This window comes from Podarcis gaigeae (assembly GCF_964106915.1).
Source record: "Podarcis gaigeae genome assembly, chromosome: 12".
NCBI classification, from domain to species: Eukaryota; Metazoa; Chordata; class Lepidosauria; order Squamata; family Lacertidae; genus Podarcis; species Podarcis gaigeae.
In genome coordinates this window covers 41,667,713-41,681,819 of record NC_139688.1, presented here as the reverse complement: position 1 = coordinate 41,681,819, position 14,107 = coordinate 41,667,713, and the positions used below count along the sequence as shown (strand labels likewise).

The following is a 14,107-nucleotide window of genomic DNA, read 5'->3' as shown; positions in this document are numbered from 1 at the left end:
AGCATAATTCTGTTCCAGGCATCAAGAGGCAGTGAATTACGTATTGTTAAATAGGCATGCCCTTTCACAAGCCTGTGACAGCCTATAAGGCTGGGCCAAAGTATTTGGCTTATATGTTTCTGTCAATTTGAGGGGAGGCAGTGAGAGATTTTATTTTCGTGGGCTCCATGATCACTGCAGATGGTGACAGCAGCCACAAAATTAAAAGACGCCTGCTTCTTGGGAGAAAAGCAATGACAAACCTAGACAGCATCTTAAATAGCAGAGGCATCACCTTGCCAACAAAGGTCCATATAGTTAAAGCTATGGTTTTCCCAGTAGTGATGTATGGAGGTGAGAACTGGACCATAAAGAAGGCTGATCGCTGAAGAATTGATGCTTTTGAATTATGGTGCTGGAGAGGAGACTCTTGAGAGTCCCATGGACTGCAAGAAGATCAAACCTATCCATTCTGAAGGAAATCAGCCTTGAGTGCTCACTGGAAGGACAGTTCGTGAAGCTGAGGCTCCAATACTTTGGCCACCTCATGAGAAGAGAAGACTCCCTGGAAAAGACCCTGATGCTGGGAAAGATGGAGGGCACAAGGAGAAGGGGACGACAGAAGACAAGATGGTTGGACAGTGTTCTCGAAGCTACCAGCATGAGTTTGACCAAGCTGCGGGAGGCAGTGGAAGACAGGAGTGCCTGGCGTGCTCTGGTCCATGGGGTCACGAAGAGTCGGACACGACTAAACAACAACAAAAGTTAATAGCCCTAAAATATTTGGGTGCTATATTTCAGAAGGTGATAGTTGCTAAAAGATTGCTTCTTGATGCAGGACCACTCTGGAATATTCTGAATGAGAAAACCCCCATCAGAGAAAGGGGTGGGGGTCATATTTCTAAGGATTGTACAACTAGATCTATAAAAGGGAACAAAGTTCTGGCACCTCTCACGTGGGCACCATTGCCATTATAAGAGAACGAGGAAAGTGGTGAACTCTAGCACCTCTTTTTCTAGAAAAATAGCCCTATGTGTATCCTGGATTGTAATCAGCAATATTCTTTTTCTCTTCCCATAAATATATACAGAATTATACGAGTGTGTACCTGTACAATTACATTAAATTGTTATTGTACCATTGCTGCATTTCATATTCCATTTGACATTTAAAGCAAAATTTCACATTGTGAAGCTAGGCACTGTGAAAATATAAATGCAGGAAGAAATATAAGTTTATCATCCAGTTTCATTCAAAGGAGTAGCTATTACCATAAAAGAGACCATATTTAGTTCTGTAAATTTAAATTGTGACCTTTTATCCAAAAGTACTATAGCACTATGCTGTGAGTGATCTGTCAAATGAGAACATTTCTTCCTTATGAGAACAATAATATCTAATTGCTAACATTAATAATGAAAGGAATACAATTTTAATTTCAGATGTAAATGTTTCAAAGATTAGCTGCTCTCCTATTTACTTTCTACGTACCATGCATAATCTTATAGACCTCTCTCACGTCCCTTCTTACATGCCTTTTCTCCAAACAAAAACTTCACCGGGTACAGAAGACATGTGACTGTCACCTGAGGAAATAGACAAAAATTACATAGCTGATTCATTATTCTAATAGATTATATCAACCATATGACCTTTGCCTATGTGAAAATTGTCCGATCCATCTCTTTCACTGTACAAATTTTTAATACACACACACATGGAAGAGTTCAAATAATCTTCAGAACATGTTTTTGATGCTGCACATTAAGTGAGGGCATTTTTAAACATACTTTTCACATACTTTATGTGGGTTGGTTCCCCAGATGAGGACCAGATCAAATAATGCAAACATGAAGAGCTTTTGATAGGTGTTATTGGAACCAAGTCAGTAAAAATTGCATTTCGAAGAAGAAAAACATAAGAAACAAGCAGCAGAGGAGGCAACTTCAGATTGTTCCCACTGGGCCTTCCATAAGTAGGCCAAAAGCATCTTAGATCTTCTTCCAGCTCCATAGAGTATAAATGACACCAGTTTGCAGTACTTTGTGCTCATTCACCCATAAGGTAGACTTCAGAGATTCTAGCCTAATTGTGCATAACTTTTAAGCACAGAGAACTTTATACCGTAGAAGTTTAGAAGCAGAAGCTTGACTGAAAGTAGACTTTTCAAATTGTTGTTATGACGGTGCCTTTCCCCTCATTAATATTTTGGCATGTGTGCACATGGTGGATGTATGGAACCCACTTATTATTCTCTCTCTCCCCCCCAATATATATGTTCTGTGGCAGGGTCACTGATGTGATCTACCTTAGGGGAGTCCACATCCCAGTGGCAGATCTTTCCCTACTTACTGGAGAACAATAGTCTAAAGCGTTTTCCCCTTCCTTAGATGTCTTCTAAAGGTTGTGTAGTTGCTTATCTCCTTGCTTGTAGGTCACATAACTCCATACCTTCCAACAGTTCTCCAATGAAAATAGGAACGTTCTAAGGAAAAGCAGGGCATTCCAGGATCAAATCCGAAACCGGGCTGGCTTTTGTAAATCCAGCACTGTGCCTGGAAAATAGGGGTACCTGGGCGGGGGGCAGGGGAGGGTCTGCTGTGTTTTTCTGTGAGGGCTTAAAAAAAAAAAAGAGATGTGGATACAGTATTTGTTTCTCTCTTGCTCTTTTGAATGATTGAGTATTCTGAAAAACCATGTTGGAAAACTTTTTAAATTACTTAGATGAAAAATCTTGTAAAGATCTGGCCGAGAATGTATTTTTTTCATATATAAAAAATGAAACCATTCTTTTCAACTGCTTGTGCATTTCAGTAATTTCAACAGGAGGCTGAGGGACAAACTGATCCATGAGTGGACCTCCTGGGGTTTTTTTTTTATGAACTTCAAGGCAACTGATTGGGGGGATTGCTGCTAATTTTGACCCTGGAAGTTGTGATGGAGGACAAGTTTTAACTTTTCCCTTCTGCTGTTTTCCTGATTAAAATCACCTCTCCCTCTGGAGCTGTGATTAAGCTGGCTGGGGGGCAAAAGGCAGGTATCCACATTGAGAATTTCAATATAGTGGCGCACGACTAAATGACTAAACAACAACAGCGGTAGGCATGTGCCCATTCTCTCTTCCCTCCCCCTTGCCATATCCCACTTCATCCAACAGTCTGGATGAAGGTGTGTGGAGAACCAGAACAGAGAAAGTAGGGTTGGTCTTGCTCTCCCCTCCAAATGGTCTGGATGCATGGTTCACATTGTATAAACAGGACTTCTGTGTTCTGATTTCCCCCTATCCTGAAATCTGTCTTTTTCCTTTCAGTCTTCGGAAAGTTTCAGGGAGATTAAATGTGCAGGGAAAAGCTATGCACTCTGACTTGATCTTTAAACTCTGTACCGTCACAGAAGGGATGCATGTGACCCGGAGACTTTCCCCTGCTGTTAGTTCGTCGATTGAATTTTACGAAAACATCTGACTAGGCCCAAAGTATCACCATCAGAACTTGTTGCATGCCCACCATAGGTATACAGTGGTACCTCTAGTTAAGAACTTAATTTGTTCCGGAGGTCCGTTCTTAACCTGAAACCTTTCTTAACCTGAAGCACCACTTTAGCTAATGGAGCCTCCCACTGCCGCCGCGCGATTTCTGATCTCATCCTGAAGCAAAGTTCTTAACCCGAGGTACTACTTCCGGGTTAGCGGAGTCTGTAACCTGAAGCATCTGTAACCCAAGGTACCACTGTATATAAAGCACATTTAAAACAAATTATTCCCCCACCCCCAAAAATCATGGGAATTGTAGTTTACCCCTCACACTGCTAAAGTTCCCAGCATTCTTTGAGGGAATGTATGTGCTTTAAATGTATTTTTAGTTCTGCCCAAAGTTGTTGAGCTTTCTTTGAGCTATTTCTATAGAAAATCTGCAAAAACGGCACTGCCACAAGGTGCAGCCATAGGTATGGGTTTTCCCAGACACTTTCCACGTGGACACTGCTGCCGACTCCAGTATACTGGATATATCTGGGAAATCCTGGACGTATGGCAACCCTAATTAATTCCTTCAGACTTGGTATACCTTTCCAGCAGCCCAGAATGGCTTTCCTCCCCCAAATCATTATCTGTTTAATGATTTGGGTAACAAAAGCTTGAGCATGTACAAATCCTGAACCACTGACACATCAATAAAAGTGGGAAAAGAAATATAAAATGTAATTTAGTAATATGAACTTTTATCAGAGGGTGCGTGTCACTCCTTCACTAGAGTGATGGTCAAGTACAATAGCAAAAGTTGCCTTTGTCTTTAAAAAAACCATGTATGCACTTTTTGGAGAAGGTGTGGTTTTTTTAAAAGTAAGACAGCCAGTTAGAGATTATGATTCATGTGTCTTCTAATAAAGTTGCCTAAAAATTGTTATATTGCGAGTTGACTTTTTATTAGTCTTTTTCCAGAGCTAGTGAGTAATTCACGATGCCCTGGAAATGGTGACAGAAAACCACTTATCATTTATTGACTGCACAAAGAACGGTAATGAAAATTAACATAGAAGATAAACTGTCCCTTATTGAGCTAATGTGTCCTGAATTGATTCAGCAAAAACAAGGAAAGTTTAACGTCAGACTTGTCTTTTGCTATGAGAAAAGACGGTGAAGAAAATTCCGTCTGCTATCACTGAAATTTTAAACAAAATTTCCACTTTCACATGGAATGGGAAAAACTGTGCCTCATTCATGAGATAAATTATTTAGAGCACTGCTGCAAGTCTCTGAGTAAAAAAAAGGGGGGGGGGAGTTGGACCAGTGGAAAATAAGCTAAATAGAATCTCTGTGTTCCAGAATGATTGTAATTGGAGAACATATTGCATTTCTTCAACTCTTTTTCACTGCTCTTCATTATTGGTATTGCACATACAGAAACTGGGGTTATCCATACGGATTACAAAACATGGAATGTCTTGTCAGAACGATGTCTTAATAGACAAATTAGCAGTAGTGACATACTCCTTAATGTATTACTCTTGTTGGGAAACAAACCTTTCCAATTTCAGCGTAAACATACTTTTACCATTGATCTACATAATTCCAGTGTGGGTGGATGAGTAATGTTCATTTACCAATTGCACTGAATAGTCTCGCTCTTCTGTTCGGAGTCTATTTGTAGGAAGTACTGCATAGCCTCGACTGGCTGGCCTTGATAAGTAATGCTCTTTTCCGTATTATAAATAATTTCAGATTTCGAGTGAATTCACAGTCCATCTCTACCCCATTTTGAGAAGGTTTGGTTTTTAATGTTCAGCATTAAATGGCAGAATGTCATGCGAACCCTAATGTAAAATGATTTATATTAAGGAATTGGTATGGTATAGCACCTTGTAACAACCCATTGATTTTCCGGGTTGGAAGAGATAGCAAAATAAGTCTTTGGTTTAGTTGCTAAAGTGTTATCAAAGCTTCTGCTAACAGGGGCCCCATTCCGCATGGAACGCTACCTTCCTTATATATTGTTTACATGCTAAATTCAGGCTACTTATGATAGGATGCCTTCCAAAAGAATAATATCAGATACCCACAGGGGGGAGCTAGAGGATAATATCCCTCATATATGTCATGGAGGGATTCCTCACTGGAAATAATCTAAGTAGAAAGAATGTCCTGTTTCATTTGCTGGGCTTCTTCGTGGGAATTTATTTTTTATTCATTATATTAATAGGTCAATGCTATACTTTAAAGGAAGCCCAAGTGGTGTGCATTAAAACACACAAATAATGAATTTTATTGCATTGTGATGCATTATACGAATCCACTCAAAATAAAGTTCTCCCCAAATAGCTGTTCCTTAAAAGTAGAGCAGGATATAAGAAATAAGCACATTACACTAATAATGAAACAGCGTTTCAGATCTTCTCTCCAGCCTTTAGGGAAAGCATATGAGACATTAAAGGGTTGTGATTATTAGCAAAAGCTTGTAAAGGAAGTAGCTACACATCGTTTTTTTGAAAGCAAATTTCATCATGATTGCTGCAACAAACACGCAGTATGTCTTTCATTTCAGGAGAGTCTGAACAGCATCCTAAAAATGAGATTGACAAGGCTACTACTAGCAAAAACTGTAAAACACAGTGTAACCCCCATGCCAACTTCCAAGATGATGACAATGATGATGTGATACAAGTTTTCATCAGCTGTGGGCATCACAAATGTATCTCAATTTAGAGGTACTGGCCTGGCTTACATGTAACACTAGGCCAAACCATGGCTTAGCAGGCATGACCAAACTCGGCCCTCCAGATGTTTTGGGACTACAATTCCCATCATCCCTGGTTAGCTAGGGATGATGGGAGTTGTAGTCCCCAAACATCTGGAGGGCCAAGTTTGGCCATGCCTGGTAGGGTAAACAAGCAAATGTGCAGGTTACCAGAGAGGATATAATATTTATACCCTTCCTTCTCCCCAACACAGCTAAAAACATAGGGGGAAAACAGTCATTAAAAACAATTAAACATCAATAGAATTAAAACTATATCTATCCGTGTAAAAGCTCTTAAAAACATACAAATGATTAAAATAAAAACAGCATGAAGCTTCATTAGAAGCAGCCTGTTGAACCAAGTATTCACCTGTTGGCAGAACAACAAGGAGGGAGCCAGTCGAACTTCTATAGGGAGGGAGTCCCAGAGTCTGAGAGCAGCCATGGAGAAGGCCCTCTGTGGTTGTTCTGCTGCTGTGCTGTGCTAAGCCATGTTTTGGCTTCAAGTGTCATTCAGACCAGGGCTTGTGGTTTAGTTCTCTCCAGACAAACCATGAGTTGTAACCAAGGTTTGTTCTATGGTTTGCAGCTGCAAAAAGTGTATTTTTAGAGGACTAGGTGCCAATAAGGAACGAACATGTCTCATTTTAAATTTATGGGCCACGTTTCAGGTAGCTGAGATTGTCACTTACTTTTTGAAGGAGGAAAGCTATGTTAGCAAAGGAAATGCTGGGACATGACAGGGCTGTGCCAGGTCAACTGGGAATGCAGACGGAAGTGTTATTTGTATGCCTGCGATACCAAGCTTCTTCCCCCATCTATCCCAGGGAGGAGGTGGCAATTCTGGACTGGGGCCTGAGCTTGACCATTTTAGACTGGATGTGAGTTAGGCGTGCCACCTTTGGTCGGGCAAAATAAAGGACAGGTCAGGCAAAATATGGGACAGGTTGGGGAGGGGAATTGGGGACTAAAAATTACTTTACCGGGTGCAGAAATGACTTCAAAGCAATCTATTTCTCTCTCTCCTGCTCGCTGACTCAGAATCTCTGTCTCCTATGTCTGCACAAGAACTCTCTTTCTTTCCACCCAAGGCATGCAAACCTCCTCAGGGTTTTATTCTACCACAGAAGAAATTTAGATAAAAACCAGGATTAAGGGGTTTTCTTAGGACCAGTCCTTTTTTTCTTTCTCATTTTCCCACTCATATTGAAATACTGCCCCTCAATGAGGCCAAATTTAGATTCACAAAATGTTTAGGCGTATGCGTACCCTCAGAAAAAAAGCACTGCTTAGGACGGCAGAAAGTATGTGTTTTGTATCCCGTTGGTGTAGTGGTGTGATGTTAACATATGAGAGTGCTGGAGGTGAAATAGTTAAACAGGTTACCCAATCAGAACCCAGGGGGTGGAGTCAGAGGGACTATAAAACCAGCTCTGGGAGGGGCGAAGGGGAGGAGTTTGTTGGGAGTTGGGTGGCTGATTGGAGTGGGAGTCAATTGGGATAGAGTCTGTGGGTAGGTTGAGTTAGTGTAGCGAAATAAGCTGAGTCAGGAACAGTTAGGAACTAGGAAGACAAGAAAATGTGAGAGGTGGTTTAATGAGGGAGAGCAGGTAGCAGAAGTTATAGGTCTGGATAGGCACCCCATGAATATAATTGATTGATACTGTTTATGAAACCACACGCTTGTTAAACTGCAATAAATAAACAGAAGTTTATGTTCCAATTTAACCCTGACTGGACTCGGTATTGTACCAGGTAGGGCCTGGGTGGTGACAGCGAGAAATAAAGTGGTAGCACAGGGATCAATAGACGGTGAAACGTCCGGGGACCCTGTGTGATCTCCACAAGTGGTGAAGGAAATGTACTGCAGTGGCGGGGGGACACCGAAAATTGGGGAGAGGGGTTGAAGAGGGTCAGTTGTCCCTAGTTTCACCTGAGGAATGTTGGAGGGTATGCAATGCAGAGACTAGGGAGGAGGAAGGTGACAGGCACTGCTATGTCCTAAACTGGTTGCACGTAAGAAGGCAGGCAAGTGGGACTGGCTGTGTGAAGACTAAGGCTGGTGGGATATCATCCCATTCATTCTAATGGACCAGATTCCATTGGTACTTAGTGGTCTGGAATTGAGTTGTGTTTCTTTTGTAATAATCTAACCATTAATTGTTAGCCATTTTGAGGGGCTGGGGGCTGAAAGACAGGCTTAAGATAAATATTTAATATATAAGAAACGTGTAACAAACAGGTTGTTGTTGTTAATACTACTTCATGCCAAAATAAGCTTCTAAGCAGTTTGCAAAGTGTAAAAAGAAAAAGAAAGAACACACTTTACTATAATATGAATAAAGCAATCACATCAAAACATTAAAATGTCAATAATGAAAACAGCTGGTTGTTCTGTTTGCTACACTTGTTGAAACTGTTGTCTTTTTAAACCCTTGACAGGTGATAACTGGTGAAAAAGAGAAATGAGGATGACTACCTTTTGCTGATTCCCAGCAGCATGTCAGGTACTTGAATTTATTTCATAAGAGCTTTTCTGTATCCCCCCCCCCCAAGTTGAGGTTCTGCAATACAAGCTGTAGTATGTAGAGCTCCATGTGACCTCATTTCCCCCAGTACGATATTCACCTGTTCAGTGACACTATGCACACCAGTGCTTCCCAAACATTTGGGAACCACCGACCACCCCCTCGGTTCCATAAACTCATCCCCCTCTACTCCATAAAAAGCATTATTCAGAATAGTGGTTTGCACAACCAACTAAGGAGTCTAATAACACAGTTATAATTCAACACAGGAAGAATTAATTGCACAATTATTCAAAATCCAATTAAAACTATTTAGCTGAACTAATTCAACAAAATTGATGAACTTCATCTAGTGATGTCATCTTTTGGAAGTCTGAAAACCTCCGTGTTAGGGAATAATTCTGACAGAAACAGTTAGAAGGTTCCATAACATTAATTTATATATGGGAGTGGCATGCTTAAAGTGAACAGTGAACCTTTCTGGAGGTATGCCTTTATTGCTCCTCTGACCTTCTAATTAGAATACTCCATGCCACTTAGCACTTAGTACCAAGAGGATGATACCACCCACCTTAGGAATCACTGGTATACGCAGAGTATTCCTTCCTATTACACATTATGTAGTAATCCATGCTTGTTCTGAGGTTTTGTGTGCATTGCAAGGCATCTGAGCATTGCATTCTGCACATCGCCACTGATGCAGTTTCCCTATCCATTTGAGAGGCGATGATACTCTTGTGAGCCATATCTGCTACGGTTGTTGATGGGGTGTAGCGTAGTTCTGGCAACCATGCCAGAAATCACCAGATTGATATGAATGTCTGTAAAAGCACCTATAGACACATAGGAGGAAGGAGAAGAGAGATCACCATTGCTGGTGAATCAGGGTAGAGGCAGGCAAGTAATCCTGACTTTTCGTGATGTACTTCGGAAGGGAAGAAGCAGGGCATGTCCTGGGAAGAATGGGGTGAGGCTCAATTATGGAAGGTTCTTCTTGCTCCTAGGAAAGGTAGAGAAGGAAGTGAGTGGATAAGGGTTTCCATCTGCTCTAGTTATTTGGAAGGACGCGGGTGGCGCTGTGGGTTAAACCACAGAGCCTAGGACTTGCCGATCAGAAGGTCGGCGGTTCGAATCCTCCTGATGGGGTGAGCTCCCATTGCTCAGTCCCTGCTCCTGCCAACCTAGCAGTTCGAAAGCACGTCAAAGTGCAAGTAGATAAATAGGTACCGCTCTGGCAGGAAGGTAAATGACGTTTCTGTGTGCTGCTCTGGTTCGCCAGAAGCGGCTTAGTCATGCTGGCCACATGACCCGGAAGTTGTACGATGGCTCCCTTGGCCAATAAAGCGAGATGAGCGCCGCAACCCCAGAGTCGGCCACGACTGGACCTAATGGTCAGGGGTCCCTTTACCCTTTACTGGCCAATTGCCAGTTCGTATATAAAGTGGGGTTGGTGGTCGTATTTACACAAAAAGGGCTAAGGAGAGAAGTCTGCTTTATCTCGCTTTCCTTTGCTGCAATCCGTTTCTTTAGGCAGTTTATGTCACCAAGGTCTGATATTGGAGGTGAACCAGACTTGGATGATGGTGATGATGATAAATTATTATTTATACCCCACCCATCAGGCTGGGTTTCCACAGCCACTCTGGGCAGCTCCCAACAGAATATTAAAAACACGATAAAACATCAAATATTAAAAACTTCCGTAATCTGGGCTGCCTTCAGATGTCTTCTAAAAGTCAGATACTTGATTATTTCCTTCACATCTGATGGGAGGGCGTTGCACAGGGCGGGTTCCAGTGTTGAGAAGGCCCTCTGCCTAGTTCCCTGTAACCTCACTTCTCACAATGAGGGAACTGCCAGAAGGCCCTCGGAGCTGGACCTCAGTGTCCGGGCTAAACGATGGGGGTGGAGATGCTCTTTCAGGTATACTGGATAAAAAGTGCTTAAAGCATCAGAACTCGGCAAAATAAGGGGAAAGCAGGCAAGTTTTGCCTAGTTTCACAAAAAATATATTGGCTTCACTGTGACCCTGTATGAGCTGAGTGTGCCCTGCGTCTATCTAAACAAGGAGAGCATTGCAAAGCTTTCGAACCGCCACCAAAAGACCCTATCTCTTGTGCCTACCCATCAGTTCTCCTAACACTGACATGTCAGAAAGCAGGACTATATATTTATGGCACTTCTATAGATATGTATTTTTAAAAACTATATAGGGTCTGAGTTCTTCCTGTTTTAATTACCTGCCACTGTGCAATTTATTCTTCGTATGGCAGTAGCATTGGACCCATGTTGAGGAAAGATAATTTGCTTGAGCGTCTTCCTTCCTTTAAAACATAAATGTGCATTTTTGCTACAAGTTAACAATAGTTTAGCATTGCTTGGTTTGGCCCATGGACATTTAGCTTCCAGGACTGACCTGGGTGCACCTATTGCCGTAAGCCTGATTGCATTTGCCTTGGTTGATCTCTCTCACTGATGCCAACCCACTTCCTTGCCCTCAGATGCATGCATATTTTAGAGCGTAAAAAAGGGGGAAGTAAACACCCCTTATCGCTTTCTGTAGATCGTAAGCAAGACTGTGTGTCCGAGGATCTCTGCAAAATAATCACTCACCTCAGTCCCACGGTTCCTAGAAGGCCATTGATATGGAGGAGAGATCTAATTTGTGCATCTGCAGAATTTTGAATTCATCGGGTGCTCCTGTTTAGCAGTCAGAGAAGATTTTTTTTTTTAACTGCAGCGAGAATGCTTGGATGTGTGATTGCCCAACTTTCCATTCAGAAATGGGCGAACACTCTGCATGTTCTGAACTTTGTCTTTGTTCCTTCATCCTTTATTTCTGGGCAAGTTAAAACAATAACATCTTAGAGGATTATACTTTGCCAGTTGAATAATGTCTAGGACAAAAGACCGTTTCTATAAAGAAGAGACTAGTTTCTATAAAACTGCAGCATTCTTTTTGTATTTTCCATCCTTATTTGTATGCCTAGACTCTTATTTATGCTTCACACTTTGTGTGTGTGTGTGTGTGTGTGTGTGTGTGTGTGTGTGTGTGTGTAGTTGCTGGTCTCTGTGTTAGTGATCTCCTTTTGATTCCATTCACTGTAAAGCTGTAGTGGCTTTTCTGTTGAACTGAAGGCTATTATATATCTGCATTGTTAATATTCAGGGCAAATTACTCATGAAAGAACAGTATGTTTTGAGGGCAGCTTTTATATAAACCTTGTGTATTGTCTGTTAACTGCACCAAGCATTTATGACTTAGGTGTTTTGGTATCAATGTTTCTAATCAGAAATATTACCATAAATGTGTAATTTATCAATCGGAGGCAATATAACAGATTATACTGCGAGGCTCTGAGACTGAGTACTTTGCATTTTAAATTACCACAGAGTGTAATTAATGACTTTATATTGTCTGGGGAAATAAGCAACTTTTTGATAGTTCTCTACCTGCACTTTTTACTAGTAGTGTTGGGAACATTGTGAAACAATCTGCTGCCCACTTTTATTTTAGCTATTGATCTGATCTCAAAAGAAAAGTGTGAGGTTCATTTTGATGCAAGAGGGTGAAATTGGTTACCGCTGGACCTCCCAGATTACTCAGTGCATAGATATTCAGAGCTCATAAGAAATTATTTTTAGACCTCTGTTTACATCTTCTGTGGTATTCATTGCTTCAGGTTACATTTACTGTAGGCTTCTTTGGTTCAGCCAAAAGTTTCATTATGATCACTGAACAATTTCTCAAGACTGATATTGCACCCATTCTTAGAGCCTTATTCCTATAGAGGAAGAAGCCTAGGAAGAAAAATGATCCACTTGATCCTGTTGAAAATGTGAAATATTGCTCCCTAATAATTGAGAAGGTAATGGAAAGGACCATGCAAACCCTTTTCTGTGCACTGTTTTTTCCTCAAATAGTTTATGCTGAGGACAGAGATGGCTTGTTGCCTAGCAATCAGTAAGTGTTTCCTTTCCCAGAACTGGCAAAACAAACAGATGGGGCTGAAATTCTATGGGAGTAGTAACTCACCCGCGAGGCATTTTTGCTATCTGAGGCATCTGCTGCCTTGCTCTCCCAGTCACTGCCCATCTCATCTTTGGTGGGATGTAGAAGGCATATAAGTTAGATTTAACAGCTGTGCGCAGGGTGCCCTCCCTCCTGAAGCTACAAACAAAAAACAAAAACAACCACATCCACATCCACATCCACATCTCTCCTGTTAACTTCTGGAACAGGAAAGCTCTTAAGTTTTGGGATTTCAGAATCACATTTTTCATATTTTCTTTCATGTTGTTATAGCTTTCCTATATATCTTTTATTGGGGGGTAAGGAAGATATTTTAGAGCCCTCTTTCTTTGTTCCACACAGGTACCCAGTTGATGCACAGCCTATCTCTGATACACGCAATAGATGATGCCACCCAAACTAAGGAAAACAGCTGTTTTCACTGTTCCCATTTTTATTAGTTTTTTTAAAAAAGAGGCAAAAATCTCAGTAGTGCCATAGTAATATGAATTTGTAGTTCAGCTTCTCTTAGAGAATCAGTGCAAGCAATAGCATTCAAATAAATGTTTAACGGTATTCATTGAAAAGACTCACAATCAAAAAAGAAAAAGAGAGAGAGGTGGAGACTAAAGAGAAAGATGCTCAGTGTTCACATGTGAAAACAGGCTCAGATGCCACATGAGATGTGGTCCTTCCCCACATGGTCACTGCACCTGTGAACTGGGAATCCCCATTGGCTTCCCTTTCCCACTCAGTGTGCAAGCACAAGTACGCCTACAAATACCACAACGGGCTCTTGTGGGAAATGGAAAGTCTATGCCCTATTAACTGAGTGAAGGGGGAAGGGCATGCATAGACCTCTCATTTCCCATAAAAGGCACACTGAGCTGCCTAAGTGTACCAATGTGCCCAAACTGAGGAGGGGAGTGAACCCATTCATGTGTGGGCAGTGATTGTAACCAGTGGCCACAAGGATTTCTCCATCTGCACAGGGTGATGGGGGCTAATTGTCAGCATACAAAGGAATATGCTCATGTGTACATTGTTGTAGCCATGAGACCGGTGCAAACATTCACTACATATTTTTTGGTATCTAGACCCACTTTGAATAATTTACGGTATGTGCAATTTTGTTTCCCTTGGAACTTCATTGTTAATTGTTTTAACTAATGAATCTTGTGTGGGAGGGGAGACACCAACAAACATAATATATGCATTTGCTGTATGAACAGTGATTATTCTGGAAATCAAGCGGTTCATCACATTGGACTGCACAACCTTCCCCCACAAAAAAATCCTCATGCTAATAATTTTTTTTCTATATGACAACAGTGTATTATTGTCTTAGTGAAAT

The 14,107-nt window shown here is 41.3% G+C and overlaps 1 protein-coding gene across 1 annotated transcript in view; it reads left to right on the top strand.

Moving 5' to 3' along the window:
- THRB (thyroid hormone receptor beta) overlaps window positions 1-14,107 on the top strand; it is a 163,420-nt gene that overhangs the window by 91,811 nt on the left and 57,502 nt on the right. The window contains exon 4 of the mRNA XM_083706033.1: window positions 8,656-8,720. Coding sequence (XP_083562159.1) covers window positions 8,714-8,720 — 7 coding nt within the window. The 5' untranslated portion in view covers window positions 8,656-8,713. The remainder of the gene's footprint in view (window positions 1-8,655; window positions 8,721-14,107) is intronic.